Source organism: Enhydra lutris, unplaced genomic scaffold (genome assembly GCF_002288905.1).
Source record: "Enhydra lutris kenyoni isolate GAN:26980312 unplaced genomic scaffold, ASM228890v2 scaffoldscaffold10, whole genome shotgun sequence".
NCBI lineage: Eukaryota > Metazoa > Chordata > Mammalia > Carnivora > Mustelidae > Enhydra > Enhydra lutris.
The window spans coordinates 1,488,653-1,505,408 of NW_019154094.1; the positions used below are offsets into that span (position 1 = coordinate 1,488,653).

Genomic DNA, 16,756 nt, shown 5'->3' on the forward strand with positions numbered 1-16,756 from the left:
GCAGTGCACGCCGGGCCCGCCCTCGCACTGTCACTCCCATGACGCCCCGCGATTGTGACCTGGGGCCCCATTGGTCCTCGGAAGGCGGCGCGCGCCGGGATATGTAGTCTCTTTCCGCCCTAGCGCTGTTGCCGGGGGCAACGGTCCCATCCGGCCGCAGTGTTTGGCCGAAGCCGGGTGGCGGCCTCTGCGGATGGACATCGTGGGAGGAGGTTGGCAGGGTTGACTGGGCTCCCGCCGGGCTTGGCGGCTGGACTCCGGACAGGAGTTGCGGGGAAAAGGGAGCGTTCTGAGGCTGGGCTGGGAGGGCGGCGGGAGGGCGGCCCGGCGCCTCACCCTGTTTCCCCGTCGGGCCCACTTGGGAGTGTGGTCGGGAGTGGGTAGCTCCCGGCGGTAGGGAAGAGCCCGATGGCCTGAAGGGGCCAGTGTTTTCAGAGTTAGGTTTACTTATTTTTAACAACTTGACTGAAGATTCCTTTACGTACCATACAATTCACCCCTCTTCGGTGTACAACTCAGTTACTTTGATTTATAAGTTTACTGAGTGGTGCGGCCATCACCACGATCCAGCTTTAGGACTTTTCCGTCGCTCCAAGGATATCCCTCCTGGCCCTTTGCAGGCCCTCCTCACTCCCACTCCCAGCCCCAGGCAACCACTGAGGTTCCTCGCGACTGTGCAGATTTGTCTTTTCTGGATGATCCTTATGAATGGGATTATACGGTGTGTGGGGTTTTTTGTTTTGTTTTGTTTTTTGTTTTGCATCTGGTTACTTTCCCTTTGCATGATGTGTCCGAGATGCATGCACGTTGTTGTGTATATCTGTATTTGTTCTTTTCTTCTTGCGGGATAGTATTTCGTTTATGGATGGACCTCACTTCTCATGCATTCACTAGTTAATGGACTTTTGTGTTGTTTCCATTTCTTGTCTACGTTTATGAACGTTTGCATACATTTCAGTCATCTTGGAGCTAGGACTAGGTGGGAGCTGTCATACTGTTTTCTGAATTGGCCCCTGTACCATTTTACAATCCCCCATGACAGTGTATGTTCCAGTTTTTTCACATCCTCCCCCAGTCTTGTTATCTGTAGTTTTGATTGTAGGCATTCTAGTGGCTGTGAAGTGGGATCTGGTGGTATCAATTTGCATTTGCCTAATGGCTAGTGACGCTGAAGGTCTTTTCATGTGTTTGCTGGCCATTCACCTTTTTCTTTCTTTCTTTCTTTCTTTTTTTTTTTTTTTTGTTCAGGGCAGTGTCTGTTCATATCTTTTGCCTATTGGTTTATTTTTAATTGTGTGTTTTAAAAATACATCAGCCTGTGATGAAATGGATATAGTACAAAATTTGCCTCTTTAACCATTATTGACTTATTTTTAAACCTAGGGAAACTTTCAGAAGAGCTAGATGCCGAAAAACCTGGTGTGGTGCTCGGGCTTCCCCTCTGACCCGCAGAATGGCCGGGGCCAAATCTTCTCCTGAGCTTCAGTTACAAAAATATTAATAAAGGTAGCTGTCGATGTGCCTCCGCTTCCTCTTTACCACGTCCTTCCAGCTAAAAGCCCATTAAAAGCAGGTATTCTAAATATTACTATCTAAATCTATTTATTCCATGTCCTACAATAAACATAGGAATCCTATGAAGGTCATAGTTATCACCACCTTTCTACAGATGAGCAAGCTGAAGCACAAAGTGGTTAAGTAACTTGCCCAGTGTCACACAGGCTAGGAATTCTCCACTGTTTCTCTTGGGTGTAGTTTTGTATTCACTGATCTCTGTGGTCAGGCTGGTGCTAGGTTAGTTAGTACTGTTAGTACTCAGGCCTTAGTACCCAGGTGATTAAGATGGGGACAAGTAGGCAAGCACACCAGGCAGAGAAACAGAGAGTAAAAGAAAAATAATTCACACTTACACGGAATCTTAGGTCTGGGTTAAATACTTTTCCTTGCACAAAATAATTGAGTTCAGGTTTGAAAGGCGCAGAGGACATAAGGTTGCCAGATTTAACAAATAAAAATACGGGACACCAGTTGAATTTGAATTCCAGGTAACCAACAAATAAATTTTTAGTCCGAAAATGTTGGAACATAATACTTTTTAGTGTAAAGATATTTGGGTCGGATGCCTGAGTGGCTTGGTCAGTTAAGCATCAACTCTCAATCTCGGCTCAGGTCTTGGTCTCAGAGTTGTGAGTTTAGGCCCATGTTGGGCTCCACGCTAGGAGTGGAGCCTACCTAAAAAAAAAAAAATTAGGGTCATATTTATATTCTAGAAATTATTTGCTGTTTATCATCAATTCAAATCACCAGGTGTCCTGTATTTAATCTGGCAATCCCAGTAAGCTCGTTTTCCAAGTGGACAGGGATGGGAAAAAAGGCTTTTTTAGGTCTCACAGTGAATTAAAAAAAATAGTAATAATGCATGGTCTTGCTAAGACATTCAGACAGTATGGGAACAACCAATGGTTGCCCATCTTGTCTTTTCTGCCTCACATAATATCATGCTGGCGACCTTATTATGCAGGCAGATCTCCCTCGTTCCTTTTAACAGCTGTATTGTGTGCCCTCATCTGCACGCGCTCTTCTGGATCGCACCAGGTCTCTATGGATGAGTTTAGGTTTTTGACGAGTACAAACAATACTGCTGTGACATTCCTTGAACATGCGTCTGTGTGTATGTTTCCGAGTGTAATTGTAGGTAAATTTCCAGACGTGGAATCGCCAGGGCGATGCAGGTCTCTGCATTTCCCACTCTCCTTGCTGATGCCGTGTTCTTTACTAAGGGGCTGCTGCAAACACACTCCTACTTGTGCTGTATTTTCCCACTTTGTAAGATTTTAAACTTTTTGAAAACCTTTGGAAATCTTGTAGTGCGTCATTTTTATTCTCTTAGGGACTCATGGGAACTCAGAATATGGTGAAAGCACTGGCCTCTCTCCCCCAAAGAACATACACCAGCATGTACACACAACATGTAGCCGACATTTGGTGGGTGGTGCTGTGTCTGTAGCCTCTGCATCCTTCCAGGGCAGTGGTTTTCACACTTGAAGTATGATATTCTGGGGGGCTCCTTAAATATACAGATTGTATTTGAGCCATTCTTTATGAGAAAGTTGGGGACAGTTGGGTAAAGGAGGAGCCCTGGTTTAGGAAGCAAGTGGTGGTGTAACTGGCCAGGCTGTGAAGCATGGTGGGGAAGAAGGGGGCCTTTGGTACCAGACCTGAGCTTTGAATTCGGCTCTGCTGCTCCACCAGCCAGGTGACCTTGACTGGTGACCTTGACTGGTGACCTACCCTTTAGGGGCTTTTCTTGGTCTCTTCTGTAAAAGGGGATGACAGTAACTGACTCAGGGTTACATGAGGATTAAATGAGATAATACAGCTCTGAGCAGAGCACTGGGGACACCACTGGAGCCTGAGAAGCACTGGCTCTTTAACATTTAACATGTCTCACTGAAGACCTGGCGTAGAACGGTAATTCACTTGGTGCTGCTGGGTGTTGATGTTTTCATTGTCATCCTGGGGCTTGAAGGGAAGGCTCTAGCCGACTGCGAGGAGGGGTCTGAGTTCTCAAATGGGAGGCATTGAAAGATATGAATTCACGATAGGAATGTCAGTTATTCTTTTTTTTAAGATTTTATTTATTAGACACAGAGAGAGATCACAAGTAGGCAGAGAGATGCAGAGAGAGAGAGGGGGAAGCAGGCCCTCCACCAAGCAGAGAGCCCAATGCAGTGCACAATTCCAGGACCTGAGATCATAACCTGAGCCAAAGGCAGAGGCCCAACCCACTGAGCCACCTAGGCGCTCCATCCTTTTTTTTTTTTTTTAAAGATTTATGTATTTATTTATTTGACAGAGAGAGGGTACACAGCAGGCAGGAGCGACAGCCAGAGGGAGAGGGAGAAGCAGGCTTACTGATCAGGGAGCCTGATGACGGGGCTCGATCCCAGGACCCCAGGATCGTGACCTGAGCTGAAGGCAGATACTTAACTGACTGAACCACCCAGGTGCCCCTGAACTTACTCTATATTTTTTTTTCTTTACTCCCTAGAATGGCTTCCATAAGAAGAGCCAGCCATCCTGCACGCAATATTTTTGGTGATTTTAGTGATACTTCCTTAGAAGATTCAAAAATGGAAGAAATCAGAAACTTGAAAATCAGTAGAAGTCTTACCAAGATAGCACCTGCTCATAGCAGATTTCTAAAAGGAAACCAAACCATGGGTGTAAAACACTCACTCCTGAAAGAGAAGGCTGTTGTGGATGGTGGGCACAAGCTCTCCTCAGGGAGACCCCTGACCACTGCCTCGAAGCTCAGGGCCAGCGCCGCGCTCACAAAGCTGGCTCAGATAGAAACCAAGATTATGAACCGGAAGGCACAGATGGTTTTGTCAGACATGGAATCTGACCTGAAGACCTCTGGGGAGAGTCTTCCAAAGAGCACAGACACAGTCCTTCCCAGGAGTACAGTCGAACTTTCTTCATACAGCCTGGAAAAAACCTCCCAGAAACAAGCCCATGAAATTCCTGTGGCTGAGAGAGGTGCGCAGAATGGGAAGGTCAGTAGGTTTCTAAAGAGGAGGGAACCACCCGTTGAAAATACTTTCCCTGAAGCACATTTTGGAAAAGAGAGGAATTTTCAAACACCCAAAGAGAAAAAACCTGCTAGAAAACTAGCTTCTCCAGACAGCGATGAGGAAGAAATGAAAGAGTTGCTTGGAAGCCTGATGGAATCTTCTAGAGAAAAAGAAACCTACACGAGTCAACATTTCAGAGGCCCCAAAGTCAGTGAAAAAGAACAGACAAAACTATTCTCGGTAAGGTTTGCATGTACGTATTATTATTATTATTATTTTTTAAAGATTAATTTATTTATTTGGGGGGAATGGGGCAAAAGGAGAGAGAAACTTTAACCAGACTCCCTGCTGAGTGTGGAGCCAGAGACAGGGCTTGATCCACGACCCTCAGATCATGACCTGTGCTGAAACCAAGAGTCGGATGCTGCTACTACTACCACTACTACTACTACTACTTCTCCCTCTCCCCCTCCCCCTCTTCCTCCTCCTCCTTCTTCTTTTTAAGGTTTTATTTATTTTAGAGAGGGCACAAGCAGGGCTAGGGACAGAGTGGGGGAGAGAGAGAATCTTAAGCAGGCTCCATGCCCACTGTGGAGCCCGATGTGGGGCTTGATCTCAGGACACTGAGATCATGACCTGAGTGAAAATCAAAAGTTAGAAACTTAACTGAGTCCCCAGGCGCCCCACGTGTCCTTATTCTTTTTTTTTTTTTTAAGATTTTATTTATTTATTTGACAGACAGATCACAAGTAGACAGAGAGGCAGGCAGAGAGAGAGAGGGAGAAGCAGGCTCCCTGCCGAGCAGAGAGCCCGATACGGGGCTCGATCCCAGGACCCTGGGATCATGACCTGAGCCAAAGGCAGAGGCTTTAACCCACTGAGCCACCCAGGTGCCCCAACCCACGTGTCCTTATTCTTTTTTTTTTTTTTTTTAAAGATTTTATTTATTTATTTGTCAGAGAGAGAGAACGAGCGAGCACAGGCAGACAGAGTGGCAGGCAGAGGCAGAGGGAGAAGCAGGCTCCCCACAGAACAAGGAGCCCGATGTGGGACTCGATCCCAGGACGCTGGGATCATGACCTGAGCCGAAGGCAGCTGCTTAACCAACTGAGCCACCCAGGCATCCCCCACGTGTCCTTATTCTTAATGAAGCCTTGCATCTGCCCTTTGTATTGTGGCGCTAGAGACTCGATGGCAGCCGTCTCCCGCGGGCTGCCAAGGAAGGGGTTTGACAAGGAATCGTTGGGCTCCAGGCAATCCTGGCTCCCTGTTGTGGGGCCTGCTCTGCGGTGACGGGATTTGGGGCAGTTTAGGCAGTTTACCGTATCTGGAGGAAGTGTGCGCACCTCGGTTCAGCACTGCGTGTGACTGCTCGCCAGTGGCCCCACATCAGCGGCCCCACACAGGAGACGTGGCTTCGCTGCACTTGCATTTTTTTCAGTTGAGATGAAATTCACATCACCTAAAAGTAACATTTGCGAGATGAACAAGTCAGCGCCATTTAGTCTGTCTGGATGTTGTACAACCACCGCCTCTGTCTGGTTCCAGAACATCTTCAGCAGCCCCAAACCCTGTACCTGTTAAATAATCACTTCTCATCTTCCCCTCCCCCAGCCCCTGGCAACTTCTAGTCGGCTTTCGGTCTCTGTGGATTTGCCTGGTGGGGCCTTTTCGTAGACGTGGATTCGTCTAGTATGTGGCCTTCTGTGACTGGCCGCTTCTGCTCCGCGTAATGTTTTCGAGGTTCATCCGCACTGTAGCACGGGGCAGACCTTCATGCCTTTTCACGGCCGAGTAAGACTCCATTGCGTGAATATACTACGGCTTACCTATCCGCCGTCCATGTTGGGCGTTGGGGTCTTTTCCACCTTCTCGCTGTTTGTCAGTAATGCTGTTGTGAACCTTGTGTACACATATCTGTTTGAGTCCCTGTCTTCCATTCTCTGGGGCCTGTCCTTGTGAGTGCAGATACTGGGCCCTACGGTCGTTCTGTGGGTAACGTACTGAAGCAAGGCCAAGCTGTCTTTGACAGCAGCTGCGCCATTTGCCTTCCCACCACCAGTGCATGGGGGTTCCACTTTCTCCACAGCGTCACCAGCCCTTGTGATCAGAGCTAACACTGGCGACTAGAGCCATATTCATGGGTGTGAAATGATGGGAAAGCCGCATTTTAAGGGGGAAAAACATCTGTATATACATTTTGATTCTGTTGAAGGTCCAGGCTACCACAGATCATATACTCAGGGGCCTTAATTAATTAACTAATTTTATTTACTTATTTTAAAAAAGATTTTATTCATTTGAGAGAGAGTGAGGAAGAGAGCATGAGTGGGGGGAGGGGCAGAAGAAGAGGGAGACAGTCCTTAAGCAGACTCTGAGCTGCACACAGAGCCCGATGTGGGACTCGATCCCAGTACCCTGAGATCATGACCTGATCCCAAGGCAGACGCTTAATTGCTTGAGCCACCCAGGTGCCCTTCAGGGGCCTTAATTTAGAAAAGGTGTAACTGGGCGCCTGGGTGGCTCAGTGGGTTAGGCCGCTGCCTTCAGCTCAGGTCATGATCCCAGGGTCCTGGGATCGAGTCCCGCATCGGGCTCTCTGCTCAGCAGGGAGCCTGCTTCCCTTCCTCTCTCTCTGCCTGCCTCTCTGCCTACTTGTGATCTCTGTCAAATAAATAAATAAAATCTTTAAAAAAAAAAAAAAGAAAGAAAAGGTGTAACTAACAAAATTTGTTTGAAAGCCAAGTGATATTTCTGATTATTTGTGGAGTATTTCTGGTCCCAGTATTACTTTGTTTAGAGGTTGTGGCTTGACCTCTAGAAATGAGGGGGGAGGGAGAGAAAAGGGGCACAGAATGAGAACTATTTGATCACTGATCCTTGGCCTCATGCCCCACTCCGGCCACATTGTTCAGTGGCAAAGACTTCATTGTTACCTGCTTAGTAAGTAATTTCACTTATTTCTGCCAAAGTAGGATCGGATCCCAACTCAGCCAAGACTCCTTTCGCCACCCAGTGAGGAACTTTCCAGCCCAAAGTCATTTCGGACATCACGTCTGCCAGGCTCGCAGTCCGCAGACGGGACCCTCTGCAGCGCGCGTTCTAGAGCTCGCTCCTCACAGACTCACACTTCAGGGGACACGGCCACCCGCACGGCATCGCTTCCCATCACTGGCCCCTCTCCAGAGTCAGCCTCCGTGGTGCGGCAGGACAAGCTCTCCTCCTCCCCCGGAAGGAGTGAGGCTGGGCCTTGTGATGAGTCACTCTCAGAGGCTGCCGGTGAAAGCCTGGACGGTAACCCACGGCCCTGTGCCCAGCCGTCACCCTGGGTGGGAAGGGCGAGTCCATCTGGAGGGTCCCTGGCAGGGGAGGTGGGGCCACTGGGCATTGCCACGTGGAGCGCGTGGCTCGAGCGACAGCCTCTGCTTCCTGACCTCCTTTCTTGTTGGAGGGGCCAAGTCAGATTTTTGTTCTGTCTCTAATGTCTTCATCCAGTGACCCTGACCAATGAGGGCAATGACCCGAGGACAAAATCCTAGAACCACGTACAGCGGAAGGGTGACTCAGTGCTCCTTCCGGAGAAAGAGAAGCTTACCTCCTTTCTTTTTTAAATTCGGAAAAGGAAATCTCTAACCAGTCAAAATTAGAAATTTCTATTATTTCAATGTTATTCAACATTGTTTTTTTTCTTTTTATCAAAAAAGATTTATTTGTTTGAAAGAGAGCGCGAGCGGGGGGTAGGGCAGAGAGAAAGAGCAAATCCCAAGCTGACTCCCCACTGAGCTCAGAGCTCCATACAGGGCTCGATCCCACAACCCTGGGATCATGATCTGAGCTGAAATCAAGAGTCAGACGCTTAACCAACTGTGCCACCCACGCACGCCAACATTATTTTTATCTTAATATTACATGTATTTAAAAAAGAAAGGAGGGGCGCCTGGGTGGCTCAGTGGGTTAAAGTCTCTGCCTTTGGCTCAGGTCATGATCTCAGGGTCCTGGGATCGACTCCTGCATCGGGCTCTCTGCTCAGTAGGGAGCCTGCTTCCCCCTCTCTCTCTGCCTGCCTCTCTGCCTGCTTGTGATCTCTGTCTGTCAAATAAATAAATAAAATCTTTAAAAAAAAAAAAAAAAAGGAAAAAGATGTGTAGCCAACGCTTACGTCTTCCGTCTGGGGCGTGTCATTGTGAGATCCAAGTTAAACTGTGTCTTGAGGGCCCAGTGGGCACCAGCCTGTGCCAAGTGTTGTGTTGGCGGGAGCTTGATGGCCAACAGGCCCACGAGCGCCCTGCCCCCTGCGTGCTAGGGGATCCGGAACTCGTGACTCAGCAGTAGGGGAGGAAAAATGGCTTTTCCACTGTCTCAGCCGGGGCCCTGCAACGGAAGACAGATTCACAGGAGAAAAGCATACAGACGTTAAGTAAATATCCAGTATAAGTTTTAGGTAACATAGGAGCCTTCATAAGGAAACGGACGCCTGGCGAGACAGTTGTGTGTGAACGTTTTATGCTAGGCTCGATGAGGAGTGGGAAGCCGTGGAAAAACGTGATTGGACAAAAGGCAATGAGCTAGGGGTAGGAAACGGGCAAACTTAGAGGCCTGCTGGGGTTCCTCTTGGCACCCCCCCATCTTGGAAAGAGGAGGCTCCTTTCCTGCAAGTGGAGGGAGGGCACTTCTCATGGGAGGGTCTCATGAGCTGCTTCAGGGCAGAAGGACAGGGAATTCTCGAAGCACCTGCCATGGGTCAAGTTCCTTCAGCCTGAAATACTCAGTATGCCAGGGTGCCGAGTCTCGGGGTGTGTGTCCCGAACCCCGTCACAGACTAATGTGGGTGTGAATGCTGCAGTGGGACCGCAGCAGCTCTGCCGAGACGGGGGTGGGGGAGGTGTTGCCAACACAGGTGCCCTCCGTAGGGGTGTGAGAAGCCCCTTGGGGCACCCTCAGTGGCTGCCATCTACAGGATGGCGTGTGACACCTCGCTAACCGTGGTTTTGGTCCTTGGGCCCGAGGGGCTGGTAAGTAAGTGTCCTTGCCCCCCAGCCCCATGTACGGCCAGTCCCACTGCCTCTGTGCCCTCACTGCCGGCCTGGAGGGCTCTCTCCTGGTGGCCGGTCCCTGCCCTCCCTCATCCAGATGTAGCCTCAGAGAAGGAGGCAAGCTCGGAGCGGTGAATACATTCTGAGTTTAGGGTCTGATGTAGCTGGCATGGACGTCCTGGCCTCACCTCTTACTGGCTGTGCAGTCTTGGGCTCTCTGTGCCTCAGTTTCCTCATCTGTGAGGTGGGGACAGAGCCATGCTTGTGAGACTGTGCATGCAAAGCACGGGCTGGTCCTCCACAGCAACATGTGCATGTAAGGGTTGCCCGACATGATGAGGATGTTGTTCCTCAGCCTGTGCCAGCGCTGTTCCAGAGTGTTCAGGTCCAAAATCACCCCAGTGCCTTTGCTCAGGCCAGCCGGGATGCCTTTCCACGCAGATGCTCTTCCGGGGTTGTCTTTGCACCTGCCTGCCGTGTGAACTGTGGCGAGTGGTGGAGTTAGAGAGAGCTCGGGGGACGGGTGAGCCCCCAGGATTGCAGTGATGAGGGGGATTCATTCTGGGGCTTCGGGCCGCCAGTGTTGGAGGGCAGGCAGCGTGGGCCTCGCCCCCTCGCCTCCAGCCCTGTGCCACTGCCACACACATTCTCCCTCTCTCACCACACCCGCCCTCTTCCCGGGCTTCAGGGCCTGAACTGAACCACGTCATAGAGCTCCTGCCAGTGTTGGCCGATGTTCGCTGCCCGTCCTCCTGGAGGCGCAGGCTCATTTGTTGGGTCCAGAGGAATCTGGAATACCGGAACTCCACATAGGATTCTCTACTCCCAAGTCTCCAGCACCCATGAGTTCAGGTGCTGGCAACGGGACGTTTGGCGCGCCCAGTGCTGGTTCACTTTAGGCTCCTGTGCCCTTAACTGGCTCTAAATGGGAACTTGGCCACTTCGGGTCTAGTCTTGTATCTGCCTGAGGTGGCCCCCACCCCACCCCCCATACCTTGAGCACGTTTGACACCACGCGTCCTTCACTGCATTGCCGTCATCCACTCATCTGGCCCAGTGTTTGTTTTTATAAATAAAGTTTTATTGGAACATAGCCACATCCATTTGTTTACACTGAGTAACTGTGATACAGTCGAGGGTACAAAGTGGAAAATATTTACTACTTAGAGAAGAGGCGTGTGGATCCCTGTGCTGGCTTATTAAGGACAGAGACGGCTTCCTGCATTTCTATCCTTAGCACTCCGCACTACCTCATAAGGAAACAAATGAGTCAATGTTGCCCTGTTGCATTTTTGATTCCAGATTTTCGAATCAATCTTTTATCCCTTGAAGATCTGGCTCCAGCTGTCAGCGAGAACTCAGACCTGGAACAGAGAGTAAGTACAGCCGACGTCACTTTTCATCGTCGGTGACGTGGAAAGGTTTATAATGGTGGTGCTTCATTGAGGCCCATGGTTCTTAACCCCCAGGGGACTCTTAGCATGTCTGGAGACATTTTTAGTCATGACTGGGGTAGAGGGCGCTGCTTGCATCTGGGGGTGGCGGCCAGGGACGCTGCTCAGGGTCCCGCACTGCACAGGATGGCCCCGCTGCAGACATTGTTTGAGTTTGGAACGTCAGGAACACCCCGGTGAAAGATCCTGATTTGGGTGGTAACGGGACAAGGCTGCTTAACGTAGCAGGTGATCAAAGCAGGTCCCCCTTAAACTGCTCCATAACAATGCCATGCTGACCTGTACTCGTCCCAGTGCCCCGTCGTGATGCTTGCTGTGTTTTTAACCTCCTCACTCCCAAACGCACGTTGTAATAATACAGAATGATGACATTTTGGCAGAGTTTGTGCACATGCCGCTGACACAGGCTCACGCCATCAGTGCTCAAATGCGGCAGCCCTGTGCCAGAGTGGCTCATGGGTTCCGCTCCCAGTCCTGGGCCTGCCCAAAGCCACTGAAGGGCCAGTGCAGACCCTCACCTGCTGGGCCCCCTGGGGACCCATTCCAACGCAGCAGTATTCTGAGCACGCTGCTCGGACAAAACCACACGCCAGTTACCTCTGTCATTCTTCATTTTAGAAAGAAGGCCAGCGGGATGAGGCATCCAGCCGAAGCCCCCAGGCCGGGGGAGCCCTCACTCTCAGCGAGGTCTCAGAGTGCCTGAGTGAGCCGTCGGCTCCCAGCCCAAGGCCGAAGTCTCAGGAGCCCACAGCGAGCACGGTGAGCTCGGCTTACTCGGAAGATTTTGAAACAGCATCCGAGTCAAGGGCCTGTCCTGAGGAATCTCCCGACAGGACGCTGGACACTTCGACAGAATTCTCTGCAAGTCTGCAGCCAGACCTTGCCCTGCCAACACTGAAGCCTTGGAAGAAGCAGGTCAGGGACATTACGAGAGTCCTCGTTAAGGAGACAGCCGTGCAGACCCTCGATCCTGCCTTCACCTACCAGTGGGCAGAGGGTAAGCGGATGCGCCCCATAAGGGGGCGCGGACTCTCGGGGTGCATGCCGCGGGCATCCTTGGAAACACGACGAAGAGCTTCAGGGTCTGGGGGATCAGGTCGTTGTCGTTAGCCGGCTTGGGAGGTGCCTCAGGGCCACGTTTCCTATTCCGAGGATGAGGGCCAGCTGCCTTGGGGGTTTGCCACTGCCTCCCAAGCTCTAAAATGTCCCAAAAGGTTTCAGGTCCCACAGCAAAGGCGTTGGTTCACAATGTGGCGATCCTGTTCCCAGGGGACCTCAGCCAGGTTGGAGCCAGTTCTGGCTGTCGTGGCCAAGTGACAGTTTCATGGATGGAGGCGAGGGGCACTGCTCCATGTCCTGCGGTGCCCAGCGATGTCACTCACACCATTAGGGTTGAAATGCGGTAGCCCCGGGCCGACATTTCTCTTCATGCCCAGTGTGACCTTCTAGATGTTTCTCTTGGCCCCAGCTTCAATCTTGGCCACCTGAATGGAAAGGTCCCTTTCTTTTAAGCCTCCCTCCGCTCTCTTTTCTCATCTTGATGGACACCCCCAGGGTTGCCAGAGCTTATTCCTGGGCTGCGCGAGGCAGGGTACGGCTCCCCTGTGGTGCCATTTTGATCTGGGGCTGCTTAGCCATCGATCAGCCGGGGCTGCAAGCGGGCTAGGGCAGGGCCATTCTCTTGTTTCTCAGGGAGGAAAGTCAGGCAAATGTGGCAAGTCAGATTGCTAGAAGGCGTTCAAGGTCCTGGGAGCCCAGGAAACCACCGTGTTTGTCTCCACAGCCTTGTGCTGCCCAACGGCATAGCCGGTTGTCTGACTCGGACGCATGTGTGCGTTTCTGTCTTGTTTTGTCATCAAGCATAGCTGACACCATTTTCCTGGGCTAGGCCTAACATCGAAAGGCAAGGAAAACACAGCCTAAATAAACCGGATTTCAAGTTTAGGGCACATTCCTAAGCCTGACTGTGGCCCTGTAGATGGCCCTGTAGAAGGCCAAGGGAGGGGAGGGCCTGATGCCAGTTACCAGTCCACATGACCATAGTGACCGCTTGGGACAGCTCAACTGACTTGTGCCAGGAGAAGCTAGCAGAAGGATGGAGGCCGGCTTGGGCAAAGTTTGAAAGGGGGAAGAGGTTAACAAAGCCAGAAGGGGGGCTATCCTGTTCAGAGGAGAAAAGATCAGCTTCATGTCTCACGTCCCATCCACTGATGGAAGGTGTCCTACCCACTCGTCCCCTCCCCCTTTGTCCCTGGGATAGGGGCCGGCGTAGCGGCCATCGGGCCTGCCCGGGGAGGTGCTTACGTGGACCCTGTGCCCATTGCCAGTCACGTCGTCAGCGCGGACTCGATAGAAGGTAACAGTCTGGCGCGGCGGGTCCCAGCAGTGAGGGTGCAGCTTCCAGGCCACCGTGGGTGGGGCGGGCCTCCACATTAGTGCCAGGTTCGGGGAATCTATTGGTGAAATTGTCACAGTCACAGGCAACTGCCATGGTTCCTAGGGTCCCGGATGACAGACTGAGTGTCCGAGAACCTTTGGTCTGTCTTGCCAAAGGACACCCATGTCCGATAAAACAGGGGAGTCACGAGTGACACCTCTACCCCAGCCGGGCTATTCCTGTGTGTTTGTCCCTGTGCCTTTGTGTCCAGAATCCATAGTAGTTTTCCCCCCCGAAGACACTCAGCCAGTAGAGTGGCGGCCAGCCCGGCAGCCCCGGGCCATGGAGCCTTGCTGAGTCTGGGGAGTGGCAGGGGCCCAGGCAGCCCTCCCAGCCTGTGGTAGGGGAGGCCCTAGCAGCTGCTGATGGGAGCCCAGACTGCGTCATGTCCCCATGGGGCCACTGACCCCTTGAGGGACACAAACTAGCATCTGTCTAGTACCTCTTATGTTTTTGTCCCTTTCAATTTTTTAAAAGATGAAATACTAAAATATAGTGGCTATAACCACAGGATTGTTTATATCCTCTCAGAAGACCCTCCCACTTAGCTAGCACCCCAGAGCTTGTTCCATGTTGTTACGCAGCCCCCCGATGAGCCTTCTGGACGGTTGCACAACTTCCATTTTTCAATGTGTTTTGAATTTAATGAAAACTTTTTTAGTTGTATTTTTTTATTATTTTAGTTTTGTGTTTAAGAACACATACCATGGGACGCCTCGGTGGCTCAGTGAGTTAAGCCTCTGCCTTCGGCTCAGGTCATGATCTCAGGGTTCTGGGATCGAGTCCACATCAGGCTCCCTGCTCGGGGGCGAGTCTCCTCCCTTCTCTCTGCTCATGCTCTCTCTGTCTCTACCAAATAAATAAATAATTAAAAAAAAAAAACCCCACATAACATAAGATGTCCACTCTTAGCTATTTCTAAGTGTCCAGTTCAGTGGCATGAGGAAGGTTCCCGTGGGGCCGGGGGCTCTGACTGACTAGGCTTCCACTGCGGTCGGGCGTGAAGACTCGAGTTCCTTCCTGGGCGCTGAGCTCCCCATCTGCGCAGCTCCCGGAGCCCCACGCCACCCGTGGGAAGCAGCTCGCTCACTCCAGTGTAGGGGCACCTGGGGTGGGGGGCAGTGGGGCCTCAGGTACTTCGGGGGACAGTACCTTCCAGAAAGCATCCCCACGTGGCTGCACGGGGGCGCTGCAGAGCATGTGGGTCCCACGCGGGACCCTCCCCCTGCTCTGGGGCGCACCGGTGGGGAGGCGGCCCGAGTGACAGGGGGCCGGTGCAGCCCTGACAGCCTACAGCCCGGCCGTGTTGGCGCTGAACGACATGCTGAAGCAGCAGCTGAGCCTGACGCAGCAGTTCGTGGAGGCCAGTCGGCACCTGCACGGGTCCCTCCTGCGGTCCCTGGACCGGGACTCGTTCCACTACCACACCCTGGAGGAAACCAAACAGGTGACCGCAGCACGCTGCCCTTCCCGGGAGAGCGGGCAGGGGCCTCGGCGCGTGGAGGGGACCGCGCTCAGCCTGGGCGGGCTGCGGGGACGCTGTGGACCCAGCCGCCTGCGGTTCCAGCTTAAGGAGCCTGCCTCTGACCTCGGAGCAAAAGCAGCCTCCTTGGGGGGTGGAGGGGGTGGTTCTGTCCCTCGGCAGACCCTTCCCGAGCTCTGGCCCGGAGTGGCCTCTCTCCTCAGTCCTGGGAGCTGAAGCGCCAAGAATGTCACACCTCATTCTCTCCCCAAATTTTTGTCTGGTTATAAAAAATTTGTTCTCATTTTATGAAGATGGTGTTAGAGAGAGAGGTAGTTTGTAAAGCCCTCCATAACTTCCAAGATGATTATTACCAACTCGATGTTCTTCAGATTTTCCCTGTGTAAACATGAACTATAGTATGTGTAGTCTACACAGTATTATCGTATATTGTCAAATATGTATTACCATGTAATAGGTATAACATTCTATTTAATAATATGTATTTCTACATAGAAATGGCATCATACTCTATGAGCTATATTGCATGGTGACTTTTGTCCTTTTATCTACAAACGTTTCAGTCCCTAGTTCTCAAAACAAGGACTTTTGAAAAATACGGTCAGGATACCATTATAATCCCAAAGCCAAATGAGCTTTTCCTAGTATCATTGGATATCCAGTGTTAGGTTTCCACTTGTCTCGTGCAATTTGTACATTTCGTTACTGTTTTCATCAGAACCCAAAGTCCAGACACATCAAGATTGTCTGGGGTCTTTTTGTCTTCTGCTCAGAGAGCAGTGGTTCTGGGCTCTCGTGCCCACGGGGGGACCCACTTTGAGAACCCGTGCTCCACAGGTTTCCCCTGCTCCCCCCCGCCCATCTCTCTGATGTCTCCTTGCAGTTTATTTGTTCAAGGAAACGGGTTGTTTGATCGACAGTTGCCCCATTCTAGACTGTCACTTGTAGCCCTGCAGTCCTTTTCCTCGGGTTGGTCCTACCCATTGGTTGATGGGACACAGCTCCAGGGGTCCACCTGTGTCACCTGCCTGCAGCCCACCGTGGCTCCTCACTGCCGGCACTGGGCCCACATCCTGGGAGGGGCACTCAGGCCCCCTGTGCTCTTGATGGCTCCCCTGGTAGCCCCCTCCTTTGTCAGCCCCAGCCCCAGCCACGGTCACTCTTCCTTTCAGACCCAAGCCTTCTGGATTCATCTCTCATTTCCACGGCATTGTCATGTGGCATCCCGCCTTTTTTTCTGTCCGCCTGTCCTGGAGCCACGGGGACAGGCACCACCTCCCAACACCCAAGCCCTCAGGAGACTGAGGCCGCTGTGGTGACACCTCTGTCCTCTGCCCCACAGTACATCAGGCAGCACAGGCCCGCCCCGCTGTCCATGGAGGACGCCCTGCAGGAGGTGAAGGAGGAGCTGTGAGCACGCAGAGGTGAGGCGGGGCATGTGGGCTCACGCCAAGCTGGTCCAGTGCAGTGGCTGTGACCCTCGTTGTTTTCCAGGTGACCGTGGTGGGGGCAGGTGGCACGGAGGACTCACCTAAGTGGAATCCCAGCTCCAGCCTTTCCAGAGTGCTTGACGCTTCCAGCCCCCACCTCCTCAGGGTGCCCGGAGCCAGACCCGAGAGGACGCACCGGCCAGGGGAAACGGAGCCACGGGCGGCACTGTCACTACTCCTGGGGCGACGGAGGATGCCCGCCTGTCTGAAACCCCGCAGGGCGGCCGGATGGGCCAGGGGCTGCCTTCCCAGTGAGTGGAGGAGATGGAAGGGGGAGAAGCC

General features: G+C 52.0%; 1 protein-coding gene across 1 annotated transcript; it reads left to right on the forward strand.

The window, feature by feature from the left end:
- The first annotated feature begins 365 nt into the window (after window positions 1-365).
- LOC111143813 (chromosome unknown C19orf44 homolog) lies at window positions 366-16,544 on the forward strand. Its single transcript, XM_022497718.1, has 10 exons — window positions 366-721; window positions 1,384-1,573; window positions 4,052-4,817; window positions 7,553-7,871; window positions 10,913-10,986; window positions 11,683-12,061; window positions 13,325-13,420; window positions 14,782-14,948; window positions 16,327-16,408; window positions 16,479-16,544. The coding sequence occupies exons 3-9, from the start codon at window positions 4,053-4,055 to the stop codon at window positions 16,396-16,398; spliced, it is 1,872 nt and encodes a 623-aa protein (XP_022353426.1). The 5' UTR covers window positions 366-721; window positions 1,384-1,573; window position 4,052; the 3' UTR covers window positions 16,399-16,408; window positions 16,479-16,544.
- The last annotated feature ends 212 nt before the right edge of the window (window positions 16,545-16,756 follow it).